Raw genomic sequence first — 19,545 nt, forward strand, 5'->3', positions numbered from 1 at the left:
TGGTCCCGGCATAGAATAAGCCACACCCTTCTTTTTCCGTGTGTGTGTGTTCGTAAGAGGCGACTAAGGGAGGGCGAGGGATGGGCAACAGCGTTCCTCGTAAACACTTCTAAAGCCTGACTCCGGTTGCCAATCCACCTGCCAAGCGTGGCAACTATTGGAAAAACTTATTTTCTGCGGCGAATGGTCGTTATATACGAATATATATAAAATACCAGGATAGAATATAGAATAGTGTTGGTGCCATCTATTGAGTAAAATAGATAAAACGTCAACGGAGTGAAGTGAGACTTCAACGGTCTGCTACTGCGGTGATAGACATGAACTTGACTCGCTCGCTCTCTGTAATTAGCAATGATTGATCCTAATAATATTTCGTATAATAAACTCATATTTCACAAAAATAACAATAAACGAGTTATTGAAGAGTTCCTGCACCCATAAATTTATACACACAAAAAAGGAAAGGCGCAAACAAAGTGGTCTTCGTAGCCGAATATCTGAAGAATCAGTGGGAAAACAGTCAGAGCCACCATTCCTTTTGTATCCTTTTATCCTAAGCGAAATTTGTGTTAACAGTGTTTAAACTTCATTAACATTTACAACAGTGCATTTCATCAAGCGATTCCTATTTCCAGATGTGAAAAAAAAAAAAAAATTTTGTTAACCACGTCACGTATACTAAATTATAAGTAGGTACTTCTATCTTTTTTTTATAGAAACTTCCGAAATGAGTGACGATGAATTTTCAGACAGTAATCTCGTTGATTTGCATAAACTTAATGATCTCAAAAAGCTTCGGGGTACAGTGAAGGGTAGATTAACATTGTTCGAAAAATATATTAGTAAATATAAATCATTAACGTTAACGAAAATGCAAATCACAGAAATTAGTTTACGAATCGATACAATTACACAATGTTTTAATAACTATTGTGATATTCAAAATCAAATAGACGTACTCGTTGACAAAAAGGAATTAGAAAACCAGTTAGAATATAGAGAATTAATAGAAGAACAGTACTATAGTAATATCGCCGCTGCAAAATGTTTGATAGAGGTGGACAAAAATACTAATTCCAATTGTTCACAGTCCATAATTTCAAAACCTGTAGCTGTAAAGCTACCTGAAATCAAGTTAACGTGCTTCGACGGATCGTACGATTTGTGGTTAGAATTCAGAAATTCTTATATAACTATGATTCATGAACGTACAGACCTTGATGCCATTCAGAAATTACATTATTTAAAATCCTCTCTTAGCGGTTGTGCATTACAAGTAATTAGTGCGTTAGAGTTCACAGCGTCTAACTACAATCATGCTTGGGAACTACTTGAAAACAGATTTCATAATAACCGCTTACTAGTTTATAATCATGTGAGATCACTGTTTTCAGCTTCATCTGTTACAAAGGAGTCACCGTTGCAAATAAGAAAACTAATTGATACGATTTTACGAAATTTACGTGCCCTTCAAACTTTAGGTGAACCGACTGATTCGTGGGATACCTTAGTTATTTATTTAGTTTTAACTAAATTAGACGCAAATACGGAACGAGAATGGGAAAATCATAAAGGTTCGATTTCCAGTGACCCTAATAATAAATTAAAATTAGACGATTTGTTAAACTTTTTGAGAAACAAGGCCGACATGTTAGAGGTTACTCTCGTAAATCATAAGGTACAAGCGAATAAACCTATTCTCGAACGTAAACCAGTACACGATTCTAAAAGATATTCGAATCATTCACAGTTTACACATAGTTACGTTACAACGCGAACAAATAATAGTAAACTGAATAATAAACGCATACGGAACTGTATTATGTGTAGTGAAAACCACGCACTTTATACTTGTATATCCTTTTTAAATTTATCTGTAAAGGATAGAATTAAATTGATAGATGACAAAAAATTATGTCAAAATTGTTTACGTTCTGGGCACACCGTAAACGAATGCATTTTTGGTGCTTGTAAGCGTTGCAATAAGAAACATAATAGTTTAATTCATACGGACGGCGAGGTGGTCGCGAGCGCATCAGCTGATCGTGCGCATTATTCACTACCAGCTGATAACGCGCGAAGGTCATCGACCGCACTTCACTCTCAAACGAATAATACGGGTGATTTAAATACGACTTTATTTCCTATGCAACAAGTTCTGTTATGCACTGCACTTGTTGATATATTCGACGGCAATAAAAGATGTTTTACAATACGTGCACTTCTAGATAATGGAAGTCAACATTCTTTCATTTCAAATCAATTATTTCAACAATTAAACATATCATCTATACAGTCCACTATACGAATTACAGGTGTGGGACAATCACTCACTCAGTCGAATAAAATATGCGAAGTTAATATACGATCGAAGGTAAACGATTATAAAATGCGAGTTCAATGTATGGTTTTGCCGTGCATTACGTCGACCATACCGTCAAAACCAATGGATTATAAATCGTTACGTATTCCGGACAACATTCAACTTGCCGATCCCACTTTTAATGAACCATCTGCAATTGACTTATTAATAGGTGCGGATTTGTTTTGGGATATATTATACGAAAATAGAATTCGGTTGCCGAGTGGACCATTCCTACAGAATTCTAAATTGGGATGGTTAATATCAGGTTCCATTCATTCCGACAGCTCATGTCACGGTAATCCTATTCAGTGCAACTTGTCGCAAGCGATAGATACACAGTTAAAACGATTTTGGGAATTAGAAGAAGTAACTATCACAAATAAGTTACTTACGGAAGACGAACATATATGCGAACATTTATTTGATACGACTACTAAACGTAACGCTGATGGTAGATTTTTAGTGCGAATTCCCTTACAACAGTCAGCTGATCATCTCGGTGACTCATATGCACTCGCTAAATCCCGTTTCTTATCGCTAGAACGTAAGTTGGAACGATTACCGTTCTATAAAAAATTATATTATGATTTTATACATGAATATGTTGAATTAGGGCATATGACGAAGGTAGATGAATATAATAAACCGTATTACTTCCTTCCACACCATGGTGTTTTACGTGAGCACAGTACGACAACAAAATTGCGTGTTGTTTTTGATGCTAGTGCTGTGACCACGTCGAACAAATCGCTTAACGATATTCAGTATGTCGGTCCGCCTCTTCAAAACGATATCTTTTCAATACTATTGCGATTTAGACAGTACAAATTTGTAGCCTCCGCCGATGTTGAAAAGATGTTTCGGCAAATCTTAATACAAACGGATCAAAGAAATTTACAACTAATTGTGTGGAGAGAGAATCCTTCAGATCCCCTGTCCATTTACCGGTTAAATACGGTTACATATGGAACTGCGTCAGCGCCGTACTTAAGCATGCGTTGTCTGAAACAATTGGCTATTGAGTGCGGTGATGATATGATTGCTAAGATAATAAACGAAGATTTCTATGTCGATGACCTAATTACCGGTCACGATGATAAGCAGATTTTACTGGAGATATGCAATAAAGTATCGCAAGTGTTATCATCAGGTTGTTTTACACTAAGAAAATGGACATTTAGTCACGATGTAAAAACGAGTAGTTCTAAAGAGTTATGTACGGGCGATCATTGTCAGAATAAAACTCTCGGTATAGGTTGGTACAACACTAGCGACGAGTTACATTTCACTACCGCAATCACTGAGTCACACGTAGTCACAAAGCGAACTATTTTATCTATTTTATCGCAGATCTATGATCCACTTGGTCTTTTGACACCGGTCATTATTATTGCAAAAATATTATTACAACACCTATGGTTGTGTAAAATTCATTGGGATGACACGGTTCCAGAAAATATAAAATTAAATTGGGAAAAATTCATTAATTCATTAAAATCGTTACACGAATTAAGAATTCCGCGTTATATAATGAGTGATAATAACGAAATAAAGGAATTACATATATTCACGGATGCATCTCAGAATGCATACGGTGCATGCGCATATATTCGTACTTATAATAAGAACATAGATTCCCCAGTAACAATTAAATTATTATGCGCCAAAAGTAAAGTATCACCTATTAAACCTGTCACCATCCCGAGACTGGAGCTATGCGGCGCATTGTTAGGTGCCAGATTATACAAAAAAATCGTATCCTCACTTAGACTTAAATTCGATAAGGTCTATTTTTGGACAGATTCGACTATAGTTATGGGATGGGTTCGTATGTCACCACATTTGTTGAAAACGTTCGTACAACATCGTGTAACTGAAATAAATGAGTTAACGGGTGATGCAATTTGGTTGCATGTTAATGGCAAAAATAATCCGGCCGATCTCGCGTCTAGGGGTGCCTATCTCGATATACTTGTTGACTGTACATTGTGGTGGGACGGTCCTACTCATAATTTAATTGTAAAGTTGACCATAGTACTTATACTTCTATAGAGCTACCAGAAGTAAAAAATGAAATTGTATGTGCTGCTTCAAACATAAAAGATAGTTTTATCAACTTTTCACGATTCTCTTCGTTCGAACGTTTAAAACGTACTGGTGCTTATGTGTTGCGATTCATAACCAACATACGGTCGCCCAAGCACCTGCGTACAACTGGTTCGTTGTCGGTGGATGAGTTAAGCGCATCAATAACAATGCTAGCTCGACTTGAGCAAATACAATCATTTCCGGATGAATACGACAGCTTACTAAAACAATTACCATTAAATCAAACCAAATCGAATAAAGTGTCCGGTCTCAACATATTTCTAGATCAAAGTGGCCTAATTAGAGTTGGTGGCAGATTGCGTAACTCACGTCACTTCGATTATAATAAAAAACACCCAATATTAATTTCAAGTAAAAATTATTTTAGTACACTTTTATTTAGAGATGAACATAAAAGGTTACTACATGCGGGACCCCAATTACTTTTATCTACAATTCGAGAAAATTGGTGGCCACTCGCGGGTCGAAACCTAGCTAGGAAAGTTGTACGGCAATGCGTTACATGTGTACGCATGAGAGGGAAAACCTTAACGCCAATAATGGGCGACTTACCGTCTGAACGTTTAGAACCAGGTTACCCTTTCATGCGTTGTGGCGTCGACTATGCCGGACCGGTGATGATACTGAATCGCAGAGGACGAGGTGCTGCACTTATGAAAGGTTATATCTGTATATTTGTGTGTTTTACCACTCGTGCTATACATTTGGAATTAGTATCTAGTCTTTCTACAAATGATTATTTACTCGCTTTAAAACGTTTTATTTCTCGTCGCGGTAAGCCGATAGAAATATTTAGTGACAATGGAAAAGTTTTTGTGGGTTCACAGAAAGAATTGTCATTATTTCTAAATGAAAATGCTACTCAAATCGAAGATTTCACTACAAACAATGGTATTAAATTGCGATTCATTCCGCCGTATGGTCCTCATTTCGGTGGTTTATGGGAGATAGGGGTCCGCTTTTGTAAGCACCATATTAGACGAGTTGTTGGCAATAGTAATTTAACCTTTGAAGAATTTACGACTGTCCTAACACAGATAGAAGCTATCCTAAATTCTCGTCCTATGTACCCATTGTCCTCAGATCCTAATGATTTCCTTCCCCTTACTCCTTCACATTTTCTTATCGGGCGGCCTCTGACCGCGCTTCCTTGCAAAGACCTGACGTCTACTGCAACTCATCGCCTGATGCGATATGACCGTATAGAGCAAATGAGGCAACATTTCTGGCAACGCTGGTCTAAGGAGTACGTATCGGAGCTTCAAACCAGAACGAAGTGGAAGGTACAGCAACCAGATATCGGCCAAGACACATTAGTTCTCATCAAAGAAGATAACCTACCACCACTAAAATGGCGGATGGGTCGAATTCTGCGCACTTTTCCAGGCAAGGATGGAGTATCCCGAGTGGCAGAGATTCGCACTGCAACTGGTATCATACAACGTGCCACTTCCAAAATATGTCCGCTTCCACCTCAGCCATCAGATGCAGAATGAAAGGAGGAGAAAGACGATCCTGTCTATGTTGAAATCTGTATACATGCAGCTTTCAAAGGCGGGGCCATGTTGGTGCCATCTATTGAGTAAAATAGATAAAACGTCAACGGAGTGAAGTGAGACTTCAACGGTCTGCTACTGCGGTGATAGACATGAACTTGACTCGCTCGCTCTCTGTAATTAGCAATGATTGATCCTAATAATATTTCGTATAATAAACTCATATTTCACAAAAATAACAATAAACGAGTTATTGAAGAGTTCCTGCACCCATAAATTTATACACACAAAAAAGGAAAGGCGCAAACAAATAGAATAGGCCACCCCTTCCTTTTCCGTGTGTCGTAAGAGGCATGAAGAGAGAGCGAGGGATGGGCAGCGGCGTCTCTCTTAAAACATCTTCAAAGTCTAACTGCGTTCACCAAGCGTGGCAACTATTGGAAAAACCCCTCAAGGGGGAGGCTTATGTTCAGCAGTAGACAGTTAAAGGCTGATATGATGATGATGACCAGATTTTGTGTATTTTTTTTATTTTTCTACGATGGGTTGGCGTTTAGTAAGTAGAGATACTAAGATTTAAAATGAAACGTGCGGGGAGCTCTCCTCTTGGGGAATTGTTAGTAATGGGATTTAAGAGCCCCATTGCTATTAATATACCCTTATTAGGTCGACCTCCGTGTCGTTCCCTCTGGAAAACATCGTGGTTAATTCATCCTGATAGGATAACTAACTTGTTTTCTTTTTCACTTGTTATCTCTTACTAGTGCCCCGCCAGTGTAAGTCTGTAGCACTGGCGGGGATACCGTTCCATTTTCAAATAATAAAAAAAAATTAACCCGCTTACCCAGAGATTAACTTGTACTGTTACCCCCTTTGCCAAAAATTTACACATGCAATATATATATATCAAGATATATAGCATATAATAGGTTGTGTGATGATCACATGATGATAATAATAATATTACAGGAGCATGCGGTGTGGACCAGTCAGCAGTTCTGGGAGGCGGCGTTCTATCAAGACGTCCAGAGGGACATCAAGGCCCTGTACCTTCCAAGTCCTACGCATCATCAGAGGGTGCCCAGTCCGAGGTCGGTGACGGTTCTTTATCTTCGAATCATCATCATCATCTTCCTGCCCTTATCTCAATCATTTAGGGACGCCGTAAAATGTTTTTCTTAACAATTGCTTATTTCTATTTGCATGTTAGCTTTCTCTTTCTTTCTAGCCATATTATCTTTCACACAGCCCATCTATCTTTTCTTCTAATCTTATTAAATTCAGATGAACAAGTAATATGTAGTAATTTAGTAGTCAACGTAAATTATGGTCATCAACATAAACCAAGAGGGAGACTTTGTACAAAAGTCGTTTGCTTGGGCACCTCTGTCCCATTCGTGTTTCTACCATGAAGCAGTTGTGTTTACATGGCTGCGTTTCAGTTTGAAGGGTGGGATATGGCGTGAATTTACTGGGTACAGAGGAATAAAACCTGAGTCCTCAGGAATGGCAACGCATGGGGGGTATCATGGGCGAAACAGTATACTCTGTTATGTCCATGGTACTGCTCATGTCTATAGGCGACGGTTACCACTTTCCATCAGGTGGGCCGTCAGCTTGTTTGCCATTCTAAGTAGTATAAAAAAAAACAATATAGTAACTTTAAAGCTTCAGCGTTGAACTTCGAGGTTCCGTATACTGACAACCGTATCATCATCATCATATCAGCTGGTAACTGTCCAGTGCTGAACATAGGCTTCCACCTATTGGGAGACTTTGCCAGTAGTTGCCACGTTTGGCAGGCGGGTTGGTAACCGCAGTTAAACTTTGGTGATGTTCAAAGAGGGACGCAGCTGTCTGTCTTTCGACCATTAAGCTCCCTTAGCCCTTTACTGGCAATTCTTACTCTAACTGGCAACATATTGACCGTTAATTATGTCAGATAAATTTAAATGAATTTAATGAATTAAAATCTCTCGGATAAATCATGTATTTATCTGTACCAAATCTGTATCTTTGAGAGGACAAGCATGGCTTTTCATTTATTTATTAAAAGCTCTCAAAATGTGGTAGTCCTAATGAAAACGCCACGTAAATTATTAAGTATTTATTTATTTTTAATTTTACATATATTGATCAGCTGAATATGTCTTCTTCAATTTAATTATTTATTTATGAACTTATTTACTTACATCTGTTATATATATATATATATATATATATATATATATATATATATATATATATATATATATATATATAAATTAATGATCAGTCCCATTCATGATTGGTACTCGACCCAAAGGTCCCCATGACACTTGCGGCATTTCTGCGTTGGATTGCCAGAGATATCCTTTGAGCCAGATATGAACCAGAACGGCGATCATGGCCTCTATACGCAATGCGCAGACTCGACTCTCTTATAAAGAATTTTTGTATATATATATATATATATATATATATATATATATATATATATATATATATATATATATATATATATATATATATATATATATATATATATATATTTGTTTTGGATTGTTCAGCAGAGACGATGAAGAATACATATCATTACTGAAGGCGCAAGAGCCGAGCGCGTTGGAGATAGCCGCCGAACAGATGAGATTATGGCCCAGTCTACCTCCAGGTATGGACTAATGTGACGTTATACAAACATTATGCTATTTAAACTACTTCACGTCTATAAATTTTTTATACTAGTGATTTGTATTTATTTCTGGGATTAAAAGACTGAAAGACGATGTAGTGACAAAAATCGAAAAAGGAATGTTGCGTTGGTTTGGTCATTTGGAGAGGATGGATGAAAGAAGAATTACGAAAGAGATTTATCGAGCAAGAATGAATGGAGATGTCGGTCGGATGGTCGGCAATAAAATATATATATATTTTTCTTACTAGCGGCTCGTCCCGGTGTCGTACGGGTGGACATTTTAACATTTTAAAAAGTGGCCATTAAGGCTGCACACGCGACGGAATCTTAAAAATGGAGTAACTTCCGTTTTTCCAACATTTCCCTTCACTGCTCTGTTCCTATTGATCGTAGCGTGATAAAAAGTATACTATAACCTGCCCAGGAGTATGAAGAATAATTGTACCAAGTTTCGTTAAAATCCATCGAGTAGTTTTTGTTTCTATAACGAACATACAGACAGACGGACAGACAAAAATTTTACTGATTGCATTTTTGGCATCAGTATCGATCACTAATCACCCCCTGATAGTTATTTTGGAAATATATTTCATGTATAGAATTGACCTCTCTACAGATTTATTATAAGTATAGGTAGATAATATTTACTTGTAACATTTTCTATTCTTATATTTGTAATAATTTTGTTACATAATAGACAAAAGTACTCTTGAAAAAAAAAAAAACTTAATTTTACTATTAATTTTTTTTCTTTATAGTCCATATTATTGTCTTTTATTAATATTGCCATATATATAATTACCATATAAAAAATTGTAGAGGCTTTTAATTAAACATTAAACTTAACAGAATCGGAATAGAATTAATTAAATAGATGTGGTTAAAACTTGACATATAATTTGACACTTAAAGTTATTCTAGCCATTGTCATTGTACAAGCTGTTCTTCTATAATATTAAATGGATTTTGTTGTTTTTTTTTTGTTTTTTTTTTTTGTTTTATTGAAGATTCAATTAATCCAATGGTTTGCAGAAAAGCAACGGGAGTTAATAGCTAGTGAAGAGTCTACGTTATATAGTCAAGCAATACATTATGCAAATAGGATGGTGTACCTTCTACTGCCACTAGAGGGCGCGGGTAGAAGAGCTGACGCGAGGGGAGATGACGCCGATAGAGCTAGTAATAGCATAACTAATAGGTAAATATATATTTAGTTTCAATACCTTCTATAAATCTGATTGAAACAGATAATTTCTTTTCTCACAACAATTTTCAATATTTTTTACATTTCTGTTATCCCAAAGGGACAGGAAGATAATACTATATTAATTGCATTAAGTCTGTCTTTTGTGGCAAACATTTTTTTTTTTTGTATAACGTTTTTGTAATCATTGTTATTGTTAGATATGTTCAGTGTTTATATAAAAGATATACAGAATTTCATTGACGGAAATATCTGGTAGGTAAATTTTCAGTATCACCAATTTGTAATCCTATTGGTAAATAAAACTTTATCTAAGAAGTCAGTTCAGGTACGAAAGAGCTGTGATATACCTGAATATGGTAAAATTAAAAAAAGAAACATATCAAAGACAAAATAATATACATCGTAAAATAGAAAAGTATTGATGTATATAATGTTTTAATATTGTTTACAGTGTAGCAGAGTCCGATAGTGCAGATGCTGAATCAGGGTTTGAGGAAGCGGATCCTGGTGAAGCTGGCAATAACGTTATCAAAATGGTTTCTAGATTCGTTGATAAGGTAATCGTCTTAATGTATTTCATTAAAATCATATTTGTTAATGTATTAACAAATTTTTTATTAACTAGTTTATTGTAATCGTTAGGTGTGTACCGAGGGCGGTGTCACAGCGGAACACGTGCGCTGCTTACATCAGATGATCCCCGGCGTTGTACATATGCATTTAGAAACGTTGGATGCTGTCGCGCGAGAAAGCCGACGGCTACCCCCAGTGCAAAAGGTATACGAGGTTAAAATAAATTAACGGGTCCCAAGTAACGTCCTTGTGGAACGCCTGAAATAGTTTTTGATACGCCATCTGTTGGGATATCTTATTAATTGTACAGAGACAAATGTCGTGTCGATACACATAAGTAATGTATAATTGATAACCTAATAGTTTTTAAGCATAGTTTGGTAGTTCTGTTTTTGATCCTTATTTTGTATGTAGTTTTTATCGTTAATTCTTTTTTATATTAAAATTCCACCTATTCCGTTTCATCCCTGTGAATGTCGAGTACAACTATAATTGGATTGCAAACTTATAATACTATTGTTGTACTCTATTGGTAAAAGTTTTGTTTATGTTATCTGTTGCTGTACCACAGAAATAAATAAATAGAGATAGTTTTTAACATTTTAACAAATAAAAACTGAAATGTAAAATGACTGAATGCAACTGAGGCATTGATGGACGAAGGTGCAAATGTGGGCCGAGACGTAGCCGAGGCACACATACGTGAGTCCATCAATGCCTAGTTGTGGCCAAGGCTTGTATAGTACTTTTCTCAAACAATGCGCGGAAATCAAAAACATAATTTTACTTTTTAAGCTCAATGACGAATAATGAACAATAATAATTTTTCACGCGCCATAATGTTCCTTTGTTTTTTTTTTTTTTTCAATAAACAGCTTTCTATTTGGAAGCCAGTTCGAAATTTAAATAAAAAGTTTTACTAGTTACCTCCTTGGTAGCCATGTTTCGAAGTATAAGGTCATTCTATTTTTAAACTACAGGACAGATATGAGTTTACATAGTAATTTATCTAGCCGCAAAACACGACAGATATGGATTTTCATACAACTTTTCATACGCATGTATCTGGCCAGTACGGCAATTTTGATTTATCTCTAAGAAGATTGTCAAAATAATGGTTACATTTCCAAGCATGTTTGAGAAAAACATATTAGTTGTGGGACCGGTGTGGTCGGTCCGCGAGGCCTGTGTGTGTGTGCGTGTGAGCGTGTGAGCGTGTGAGCGTGTGAGCGTGTGAGCGTGTGAGCGCGTGTAACGCGGGTGTGTGGCAGGCGCGCATCGTGCCGCCGGCGCTGGTGGGCGGCGAGGCGCTGGCGGCGGCGGCGCTGCGCGCGCTGCTGGTGGCGGACGGCCGCGGCGCGGCGCTGCTGCCGGCCGACGGCGCGCTCTTCCTCACCAACTACCGCGTCATCTTCAAGGGCACGCCCCTCGACCCCTTCGGTAACCGCGCCCCGCATCATCCGTATTCACTCGCTACATTGTTGTATTGTGATATATTGTTTCCTTGATAGTTTTGATAATCATTTTAAAACCTGTAACTTTGTGCGTGTGGTAAACAAGCTCAACTGAATTCGTAAGAATTTTAGGAATTCAGGTTCATTTCGGCAGACTGATAAATATTACAAGAATTTATCATATTAAAAGAATATAATATGAGCGAGAACACAAATGACAACTCCACCGCTATCCTTCAGTGTTCCTTAACCCCCCCCCCCCCCTCCCAAAGATCTTGGGAAACCAGCCGCATTAGTGTAATCTCGAAGCGTTATACTTTATACTTGCCACCGTACATTTTAGTATCGACTAATAATTGTACAGAATAATAGAAACCCATACAACATTATACAGGACTTTTTCGTATACGTTACTTATAAGTCATTCGGCTACGTCTGAGGCACTACTTAATCACCATTTTAATATAAACACATAAATTACTCGAAGCTCCGCACTACGTGTACAACAAAACCTCCACTCTTCATAAATAAATTCTAATTGTTATTATTATTTACTTATTGTCATTATCTATCCCAATAATGAAGTACTGCGTACGTGATTCACTGTTTATCCCAAAGGTTGACTCGCAATGAGTGCTACTAGCATTAAATCCGCCTTTTGTACCATATGTTCATTTCGATAATAAAATTGTTAAATATTAAAGTAAATAAAGAACTGTATGTGTTGTGTTTCCACATGGCAATGAAATTACAGGATACAGAGGTTTTTTTTTTATTTTTTTTATTCGACTTAGAATGGCAAACAAGCTGACGGCCCATCTGATGGAAAGTGGTAACCGTCGCCTATAGACACGAGCAGTACCATGGACATAACAGAGTATACTGTTTCGCCCATGATACCCCCCATGTGTTGCCATTCCTGAGGACTCAGGTGTTATTCCTCTGTATCCAGTAAATTCACGCCATTTCCCACCCTTCAAACCGAAACACAGCCATGCAAACACAACTGCTTCACGGTTGAAACACGAATGGGACAGTGGTACCCAAGCAATCGACTTTTGTGCAAAGTCTCCCTCTGATAACAACAACTTCTCAAGAATGGTAATTCATGAGGTATCACAGGTGACACAGTATGCTCTATTATGTCCATGGTAAAATAATAGGTAACAGTTACCACTTTCTGACAGTTTGTTTGCTTTTGTAACTTGCGTAAAAAAATAAATAACTGTCTCTCATCTGTTTCAATGCACAGCGTGTGAACAGACGGTAGTGCGGTCGTTTCCACTGTGCTCGCTGACGCGCGAGAAACCCGTGCGGACGCACCACTTGCCCCACCTCGAGCAGCCGCTGCAGGAGGGGCTGCAGTTGCGCTCCGCCACCTTCCAGCTCATCAAGGTCAGTACGCGACAGAGTGGGCAATGTGTTTGAAAGTATATCAGTATGTTTGTGGATTTTTTTAGTGGGTAATAATGGAGTAGTAACCCCGCCTGCGCTATCGGTATACGCTGACGGGGCACCAGTGAGGGATGATAGGTGACGATTAAAGCAAGTCAGTTAACCCATTGTGACGAAATCTACAAGAATTAACCACGATGGTTTTCAGGAGGAACCACGTGGAGGTTGACCTGATAGGGTGTGTTGCGGCCAATGGATCAGTTAGACCCCATTACTAACAATCCCTTTTCTACTAGTGTGTTTGGGTTTTCATAATGCCCGTTATTGTACTTGCTGATATGTGATTACTATGTATGCAAAGATGTGTAGAAGTTTGAGAAGAATGTGAGGGAACGTTGAGGATAATTGTGTGAGAAAGTAGGCGGGGAAACGCTATGAAGGCTCACCTGATGGTAAGCGGTTACCGTAGCCTATGGTTTCCATAGACCGAAGATAGATTCCACAGATCCACGCGGTGATAACCGGACAGATGGCTTGCGCGACTAGCAGATTCATCAGTTGTAGGATGACATAGTGCCAGATATTCCGCGCAGTGTGACCGAGAAGAGCAGTGTGAGATGCGAGTGAAGAGCTGAATGTATCGCTGATTGTACGCGAGAGGTAGGAGTTGTAGTTGGCCCGCACGTGGTGCACGTGCTGGAGTGGTCGGGCAGTGACGTAGCGCGGCGCGGTGGTGGTGCAGGTGGCGCTGGACGAGGAGGTGAGCGGCGAGCAGACGGAGGCGTTCCGCAAGCAGCTGGCGCGGCTGCGGCACCCGCCCGCGCCGCACCTGCACTTCGCGCTCGCGCCGCGCGCCGCGCCGCCCGCGCCGCACGTGCACGCCAAGCACCACACGCTCAAGTGAGGCCGTTACACCGCCGCCACCGCCGCCACCCCCTCCCACCACCACCCTCCTCCGCCCACCACCACCCTCACCCTCATATCCCCTCTCACATTGTACTCTTCATTCTGTTAAACGTATGTGTGATTTATTGATCCATATTTGAAATATCGTGTCCGATTTCGCCATAAACTAAGCCTTTCACGTGATTGAATAAAAAGTCCAGTGGAGTTAGGGGTCATTGGATACCCTTATCATGATTTTTATGATTGCCCCTATGGTGTGAGATGCACACCATTGGTTGGTTTTAGGCACAAAATTCGACACGTGATGCTTCAATCTTGTATTATTTTGTACTATATTTTTTTTTATACAACTTAGAATAACAAACAAGCTGACGGCCCACCTGATGGAGAGTGGTAACCGTCACCTATAGACATGAGCAGTACCATGGACATAACAGAGTATACTCTTTCGCCCATAATACTTCCCATGCGTTGCCATTCCTGAGGACTCGGGTATTATTCCTCTGTACCCTGTAAATTCACACCATATTCCACCCTTCAAACCGAAACACAGCCATGCAAACACAACTGCTTTACAGTTGAAACACGAACGGAACATAGGTCAATAAAGTTATATAAATAAATATATAATCATTTATCATGGTACGCATGAAGTTCAACTTATGCGAATACTAAATCTTTCTTGAAATAATATCATTGCATGCACAGTGATGTTAGTACAATGCCGAAAACAAAATTCAATTTCTAGTCTTAGTATATACCTATCCCCCGATTTACACGGTACTTGTTTTACACGTTTTCGCTTTTACACGGTTTTCCAAATAAGTTTTTTTTTGTTTTTATCGCACTCTATTAAATGCTACTGTGTTTGAACACGTGCGCTGTGTACACATCTCACGGGAATCCCGAGCTTATGTGCTGACTTGCTGCACATGCACACTGTCTGTATTTCTTCGATATATAAAATTAAAGTTTTATCTACGGAAAGTTGTATTTGAGTGAAAGTTTCACAGTGTCAGAAAAATTTAATTTTTTAGTTTAATGTATTGTCATTAAATAAAAAAACAGTGTTTCCGTAATATATTACATATTTTAACCTGTCAATGCATTTTATTTTTATTTCTGTGCACACCTAAAAATATTGAAAAAAATCACAACTGTTAAATAGCAAAATTATGCATTTTCTGCAAGCTTTTCGATTTACACGGTTTTGACTTGAAAATTTTTAATTTTCGATTTACACGTTTTTCTCAGGAACGTATCTACGGTGTAAATCGGGGGATAGGTGTACTGTTGTCTACGAGGGATGGCTAGGTTCACGTGTAATTATGATGTCGCGGTACCTATGAATACGTTACCAGAGGGAGACTTTGTACAAAAGTCGATTGCTTGGGTACCTCTGTCCCATAGCAGTAGTATATAGTGGATAAATGTCTCCTACGATCGTGTTCAGGGGCTTCGCAAAGAAGACGCTGCTGAAGACGGCGCGCAAGGCGGGGCTGAAGCCGAAGCCGTCCAAGCGGCAGAAGTACGTGCTGCCGGCCGCCGACGCGCGCTCGCTCACCTCACCCCCCCTCATGAGTTCGCTCTCCGCAGACACGCTCTCGCGTAAATATCTCCTATTCTTTATATCATCATCATCATCATCATCATCATCATCATGTCAACCCTTAACTCTTCACTGCTGAACAGAAGCCTCCCCCTTGGAGGATTTGCCAGTAGTTGTCATACTAGGCAGGTGGATTGGTAACCGCAGTCAAGCTTTAGAGATGTTTTAAGAGAGATACTGTTGCCCATCTCTAGCCCTTCCTTAGTCAGCTCTTACGACACCCACGGGATAGGAAGGAGTGGCCTATTCTATGCCGAGACGATACGGCCGTGTTTTTTACATATTACTAACTTTTACCTGTAACTTCGTTCGCAGGATTGGAGTATGTTTACTAACCGAAATAAAAACTAGCCTTCTCCATACTATATAGTACATTTATACCAAATTTAATAGTGATCGGTTAGGTCATCAAAGTGCTATAAGATAACAAACATGACCTTACCTTAAAGGTATAAAAAATAAAACTAATAAATTCAATATCAAATTTATAATATTAGTAACGAGTATTATAATTTCCTGACCGTGTCAAGTCATAATTGCAAAAACGTAATATCATCCAAGCCTAATACCGACAGCGCGGGAGGGTTGCCATTTAATTATCATCCAATAAAAAAAATATTTGACCTAATATTGAATTTATTAATTTAGTACCTAATTTAAATTACTCGTATTTGCGGGCAGTGGAGGAGTTGGACGTGAATGGCGGATGCACGGGCGCTGAGACGGCGGAACGTGCCGCACGCACACTGGAACGCGTGCGTGAGCGGGCGTACGCACGCGACTGGGCGCGCATCGGCCTCGCGCGCGCTCCCTTCCGCCTCACGCACGCCAACGCCGTGTACACGCTCTGCAGGAGGTACGCTGCCGCCCCGCACACCTACAGTACCGCACGCACGCACGCACGCACACCTACAGTACCGCACGCACGCACGCACGCACGCACGCTGCAGCGAGCGTACGCACGCGACTGGGCGCGCATCGGCCTCGCGCGCGCTCCCTTCCGCCTCACGCACGCCAACGCCGTGTACACGCTCTGCAGGAGGTACGCTGCCGCCCCTGCGACTGGGCGCGACTGGGCGCGCATCGGCCTCGCGCGCGCTCCCTTCCGCCTCACGCACGCCAACGCCGTGTACACGCTCTGCAGGAGGTACGCTGCCGCCCCGCACACCTACAGTACCGCACGCACGCACGCACGCACGCACGCTGCAGCGAGCGTACGCACGCGACTGGGCGCGCATCGGCCTCGCGCGCGCTCCCTTCCGCCTCACGCACGCCAACGCCGTGTACACGCTCTGCAGGAGGTACGCTGCCGCCCCGCACACCTACAGTACCGCACGCACGCACGCACGCACGCACGCTGCAGCGAGCGTACGCACGCGACTGGGCGCGCATCGGCCTCGCGCGCGCTCCCTCCCTTCCGCCTCACGCACGCCAACGCCGTGTACACGCTCTGCAGGAGGTACGCTGCCGCCCCGCACACCTACAGTACCGCACGCACGCACGCACGCACGCACGCTGCAGCGGGCGTACGCACGCGACTGGGCGCGCATCGGCCTCGCGCGACTATGCGATTGGATATCGTATCACAGGATGTGTACTGTATGTTGTTTGTATATACTTATGGGCGTACTATGTGTCCGCAGTTACCCGGCGTTGATCCCGGTGCCGGAGAGCATCGGCGACGAGTCGCTGCGGCGTATCGCGCGCTGCTACCGGCAGGGCCGGCTGCCCGTCATCACCTGGCGGCATCCTCGCACGCATGCGCTGCTCGCCAGGTACGTTACCGCGTTACTGCACCAGTGCGGTCGGTACTGGCCAGGAACGTGTAATGATACTTCCATATATGCTTAATATTTTCAGATATGTTTTTTTTATACAAATTAGAATAGCAAACAAGCAGACGGCCTACCTGATGGAAAATGGTAACCGTCGCCTATAGACATGAGCAGTACAATGGACATGACAGAGTATACTGTTTCGCCCATGATACCCCCCCCCCCCCTGCGTTACCATTCCTGAGGACTCAGGTGTTATTAAATACTTTCAAAGATTAGCGTGTTCAAACAAACTCTTCCGCTTTACTAAATTTTACTATCTATACCAAGGGTTATTTCAAGTAGGGACTTGAAATAACCCTTTCAGGTCGACCTTCACGTTGTCTCCTTGGGAACAACGCGAAGTTATAGTTAGTTCCTAGTAAATTCTTTATGGTTGCTCAACTAACCATCTTTCACTAGTACTCCGCCAGCGGAAATTAAGATGGACTGTTAATAGGTAGTAAATGTAGGATGGTCGTGTGGTCCTGGCATAGATGGCGTTGGCATAGGCCACCTCTTCCGTTCCCGTGGATATCGTAATAGGCGACTAAAGGAGGGCGTGGGATAGGTAGCAGCGTCCCATAGCTCTACTTACCAGATGTATCGACTATCGTGTTCTGTTCAGAACAATAAAAATGTTACTTAAATGTAGATGTATTAAAATTGATAATCGTATGCTCCAGATCGGCAGCACCCCATCACAAGGGCGTGATGGGCATGTTGAAGGCCAGCCACCAGACGCCGGGTACCACGCAGAGCGGCACTGAAACCACGTCCAGTTTAGAACAAGTGAGTTGATCATATTTTCCTCGAAAAAATGAATATCGAGTAAGAATGAATGGAGATCTCGATAGGGGTCCCCTAGACGGACATATGTCGATCAAATAGGCGACGTGCTGAAGAAGGGCCAAATTAAAATTATCCGTAATTAGCGAGCGTGTATGAAAAGATTGATGAGTGTGGAGGAAGCGAAAGAGGTTTGTTTTATTGGAGCATAATTGAAACGAAGTAATCGAAGGCGTTCCATTGTTTCTATCTTCCATAATGAGAGACAGACGTGACCGATATATATGTATATGTATGTATATATAATTACCATTGTTTTGTGAACTGTTTTCTTTAAATATAAGGCGATTTAACTCGTGAAATATAAGTTAACAGACTATTAACTTACAGGCCTATAGCCAGGTTCAGTTCAGTGATTATAAAGGTCATGTTGGTTCGCAGGAGAGATACCTGGCGACGCTAGTGGCGTGCACGCCCGCGTCCCGCGGCGACCTGGAGGACTCCAGCCTAAGCCTGGACTCGCTGTTGCTGTGCTGCGACGACGGCGGCCAGCCGCCCACGCATACGCCGCTGCTCAGTAAGGCGGCCGGCACTCTCAGGTGACTAGCTCCTGTCCCCACTATTACCCACTAAATTCTCCAGTTGTTATGAATCTAGACTTAGCCTTGATTCGCTGTTTGCAGAGAATGGAACGTACGGTATGAGAAAGAGAAGGGGAAATATGAGTGAAGAGTGGAACGAACAATTTAAATTTCGAATGGGCTTTAATTATATTGTAATTTTTTTATTTTTTTTTTTTTATTATAATTATATTCCATAGTAAAGTACAGATTATTATCATTTGATGGCAGTTTCTTATTTAAATGCACTTTTCATAATAATTGTAATAGAATAAACTAAAAATCATTTTTATTCAAACAGACTTGATTATAAGCTCTTTTAAATTGTCAATTTTTTATGATTGTTCTGCTGGGTTCGGGATATTTATATCTGCTCAGAACCCGCAAGAAACTCGACAATTACTCTTTTTAAATTATTATGTACATGATAATTTTACATTTGCATGGGTTCTATTAATTACATTATTAAATGGAAAGTAAACAAGAAAACATGAGTAGACTAGTCCCCAAAAGTTGCACCCGTTCACGAGT

General features: G+C 40.6%; 2 protein-coding genes across 2 annotated transcripts in view; both read left to right on the plus strand.

The window, feature by feature from the left end:
* Positions 1-19,545, plus strand: part of LOC113512189 (myotubularin-related protein 5) — a 116,651-nt gene that overhangs the window by 76,172 nt on the left and 20,934 nt on the right. Inside the window, exons 15-28 of the mRNA XM_052893803.1 lie at positions 6,943-7,064; positions 8,523-8,623; positions 9,680-9,845; positions 10,306-10,411; positions 10,497-10,631; positions 11,699-11,867; positions 13,134-13,276; positions 14,019-14,176; positions 15,636-15,790; positions 16,473-16,781; positions 16,831-17,092; positions 17,435-17,566; positions 18,292-18,397; positions 18,836-18,993. Coding sequence (XP_052749763.1) covers positions 6,943-7,064; positions 8,523-8,623; positions 9,680-9,845; positions 10,306-10,411; positions 10,497-10,631; positions 11,699-11,867; positions 13,134-13,276; positions 14,019-14,176; positions 15,636-15,790; positions 16,473-16,781; positions 16,831-17,092; positions 17,435-17,566; positions 18,292-18,397; positions 18,836-18,993 — 2,222 coding nt within the window. The remainder of the gene's footprint in view (positions 1-6,942; positions 7,065-8,522; positions 8,624-9,679; positions 9,846-10,305; positions 10,412-10,496; positions 10,632-11,698; positions 11,868-13,133; positions 13,277-14,018; positions 14,177-15,635; positions 15,791-16,472; positions 16,782-16,830; positions 17,093-17,434; positions 17,567-18,291; positions 18,398-18,835; positions 18,994-19,545) is intronic.
* Positions 123-6,289, plus strand: LOC128200471 (uncharacterized). Its single transcript, XM_052893996.1, is given in 2 exon segments — positions 123-4,391; positions 4,394-6,289. Coding segments are annotated over 2 exon segments (5,241 nt in total). The 5' UTR covers positions 123-730; the 3' UTR covers positions 5,974-6,289.

This window comes from Galleria mellonella, unplaced genomic scaffold (assembly GCF_026898425.1).
Source record: "Galleria mellonella isolate WM207_F2 unplaced genomic scaffold, CSIRO_AGI_GalMel_v1 utg184, whole genome shotgun sequence".
Classification (NCBI taxonomy): domain Eukaryota; kingdom Metazoa; phylum Arthropoda; class Insecta; order Lepidoptera; family Pyralidae; genus Galleria; species Galleria mellonella.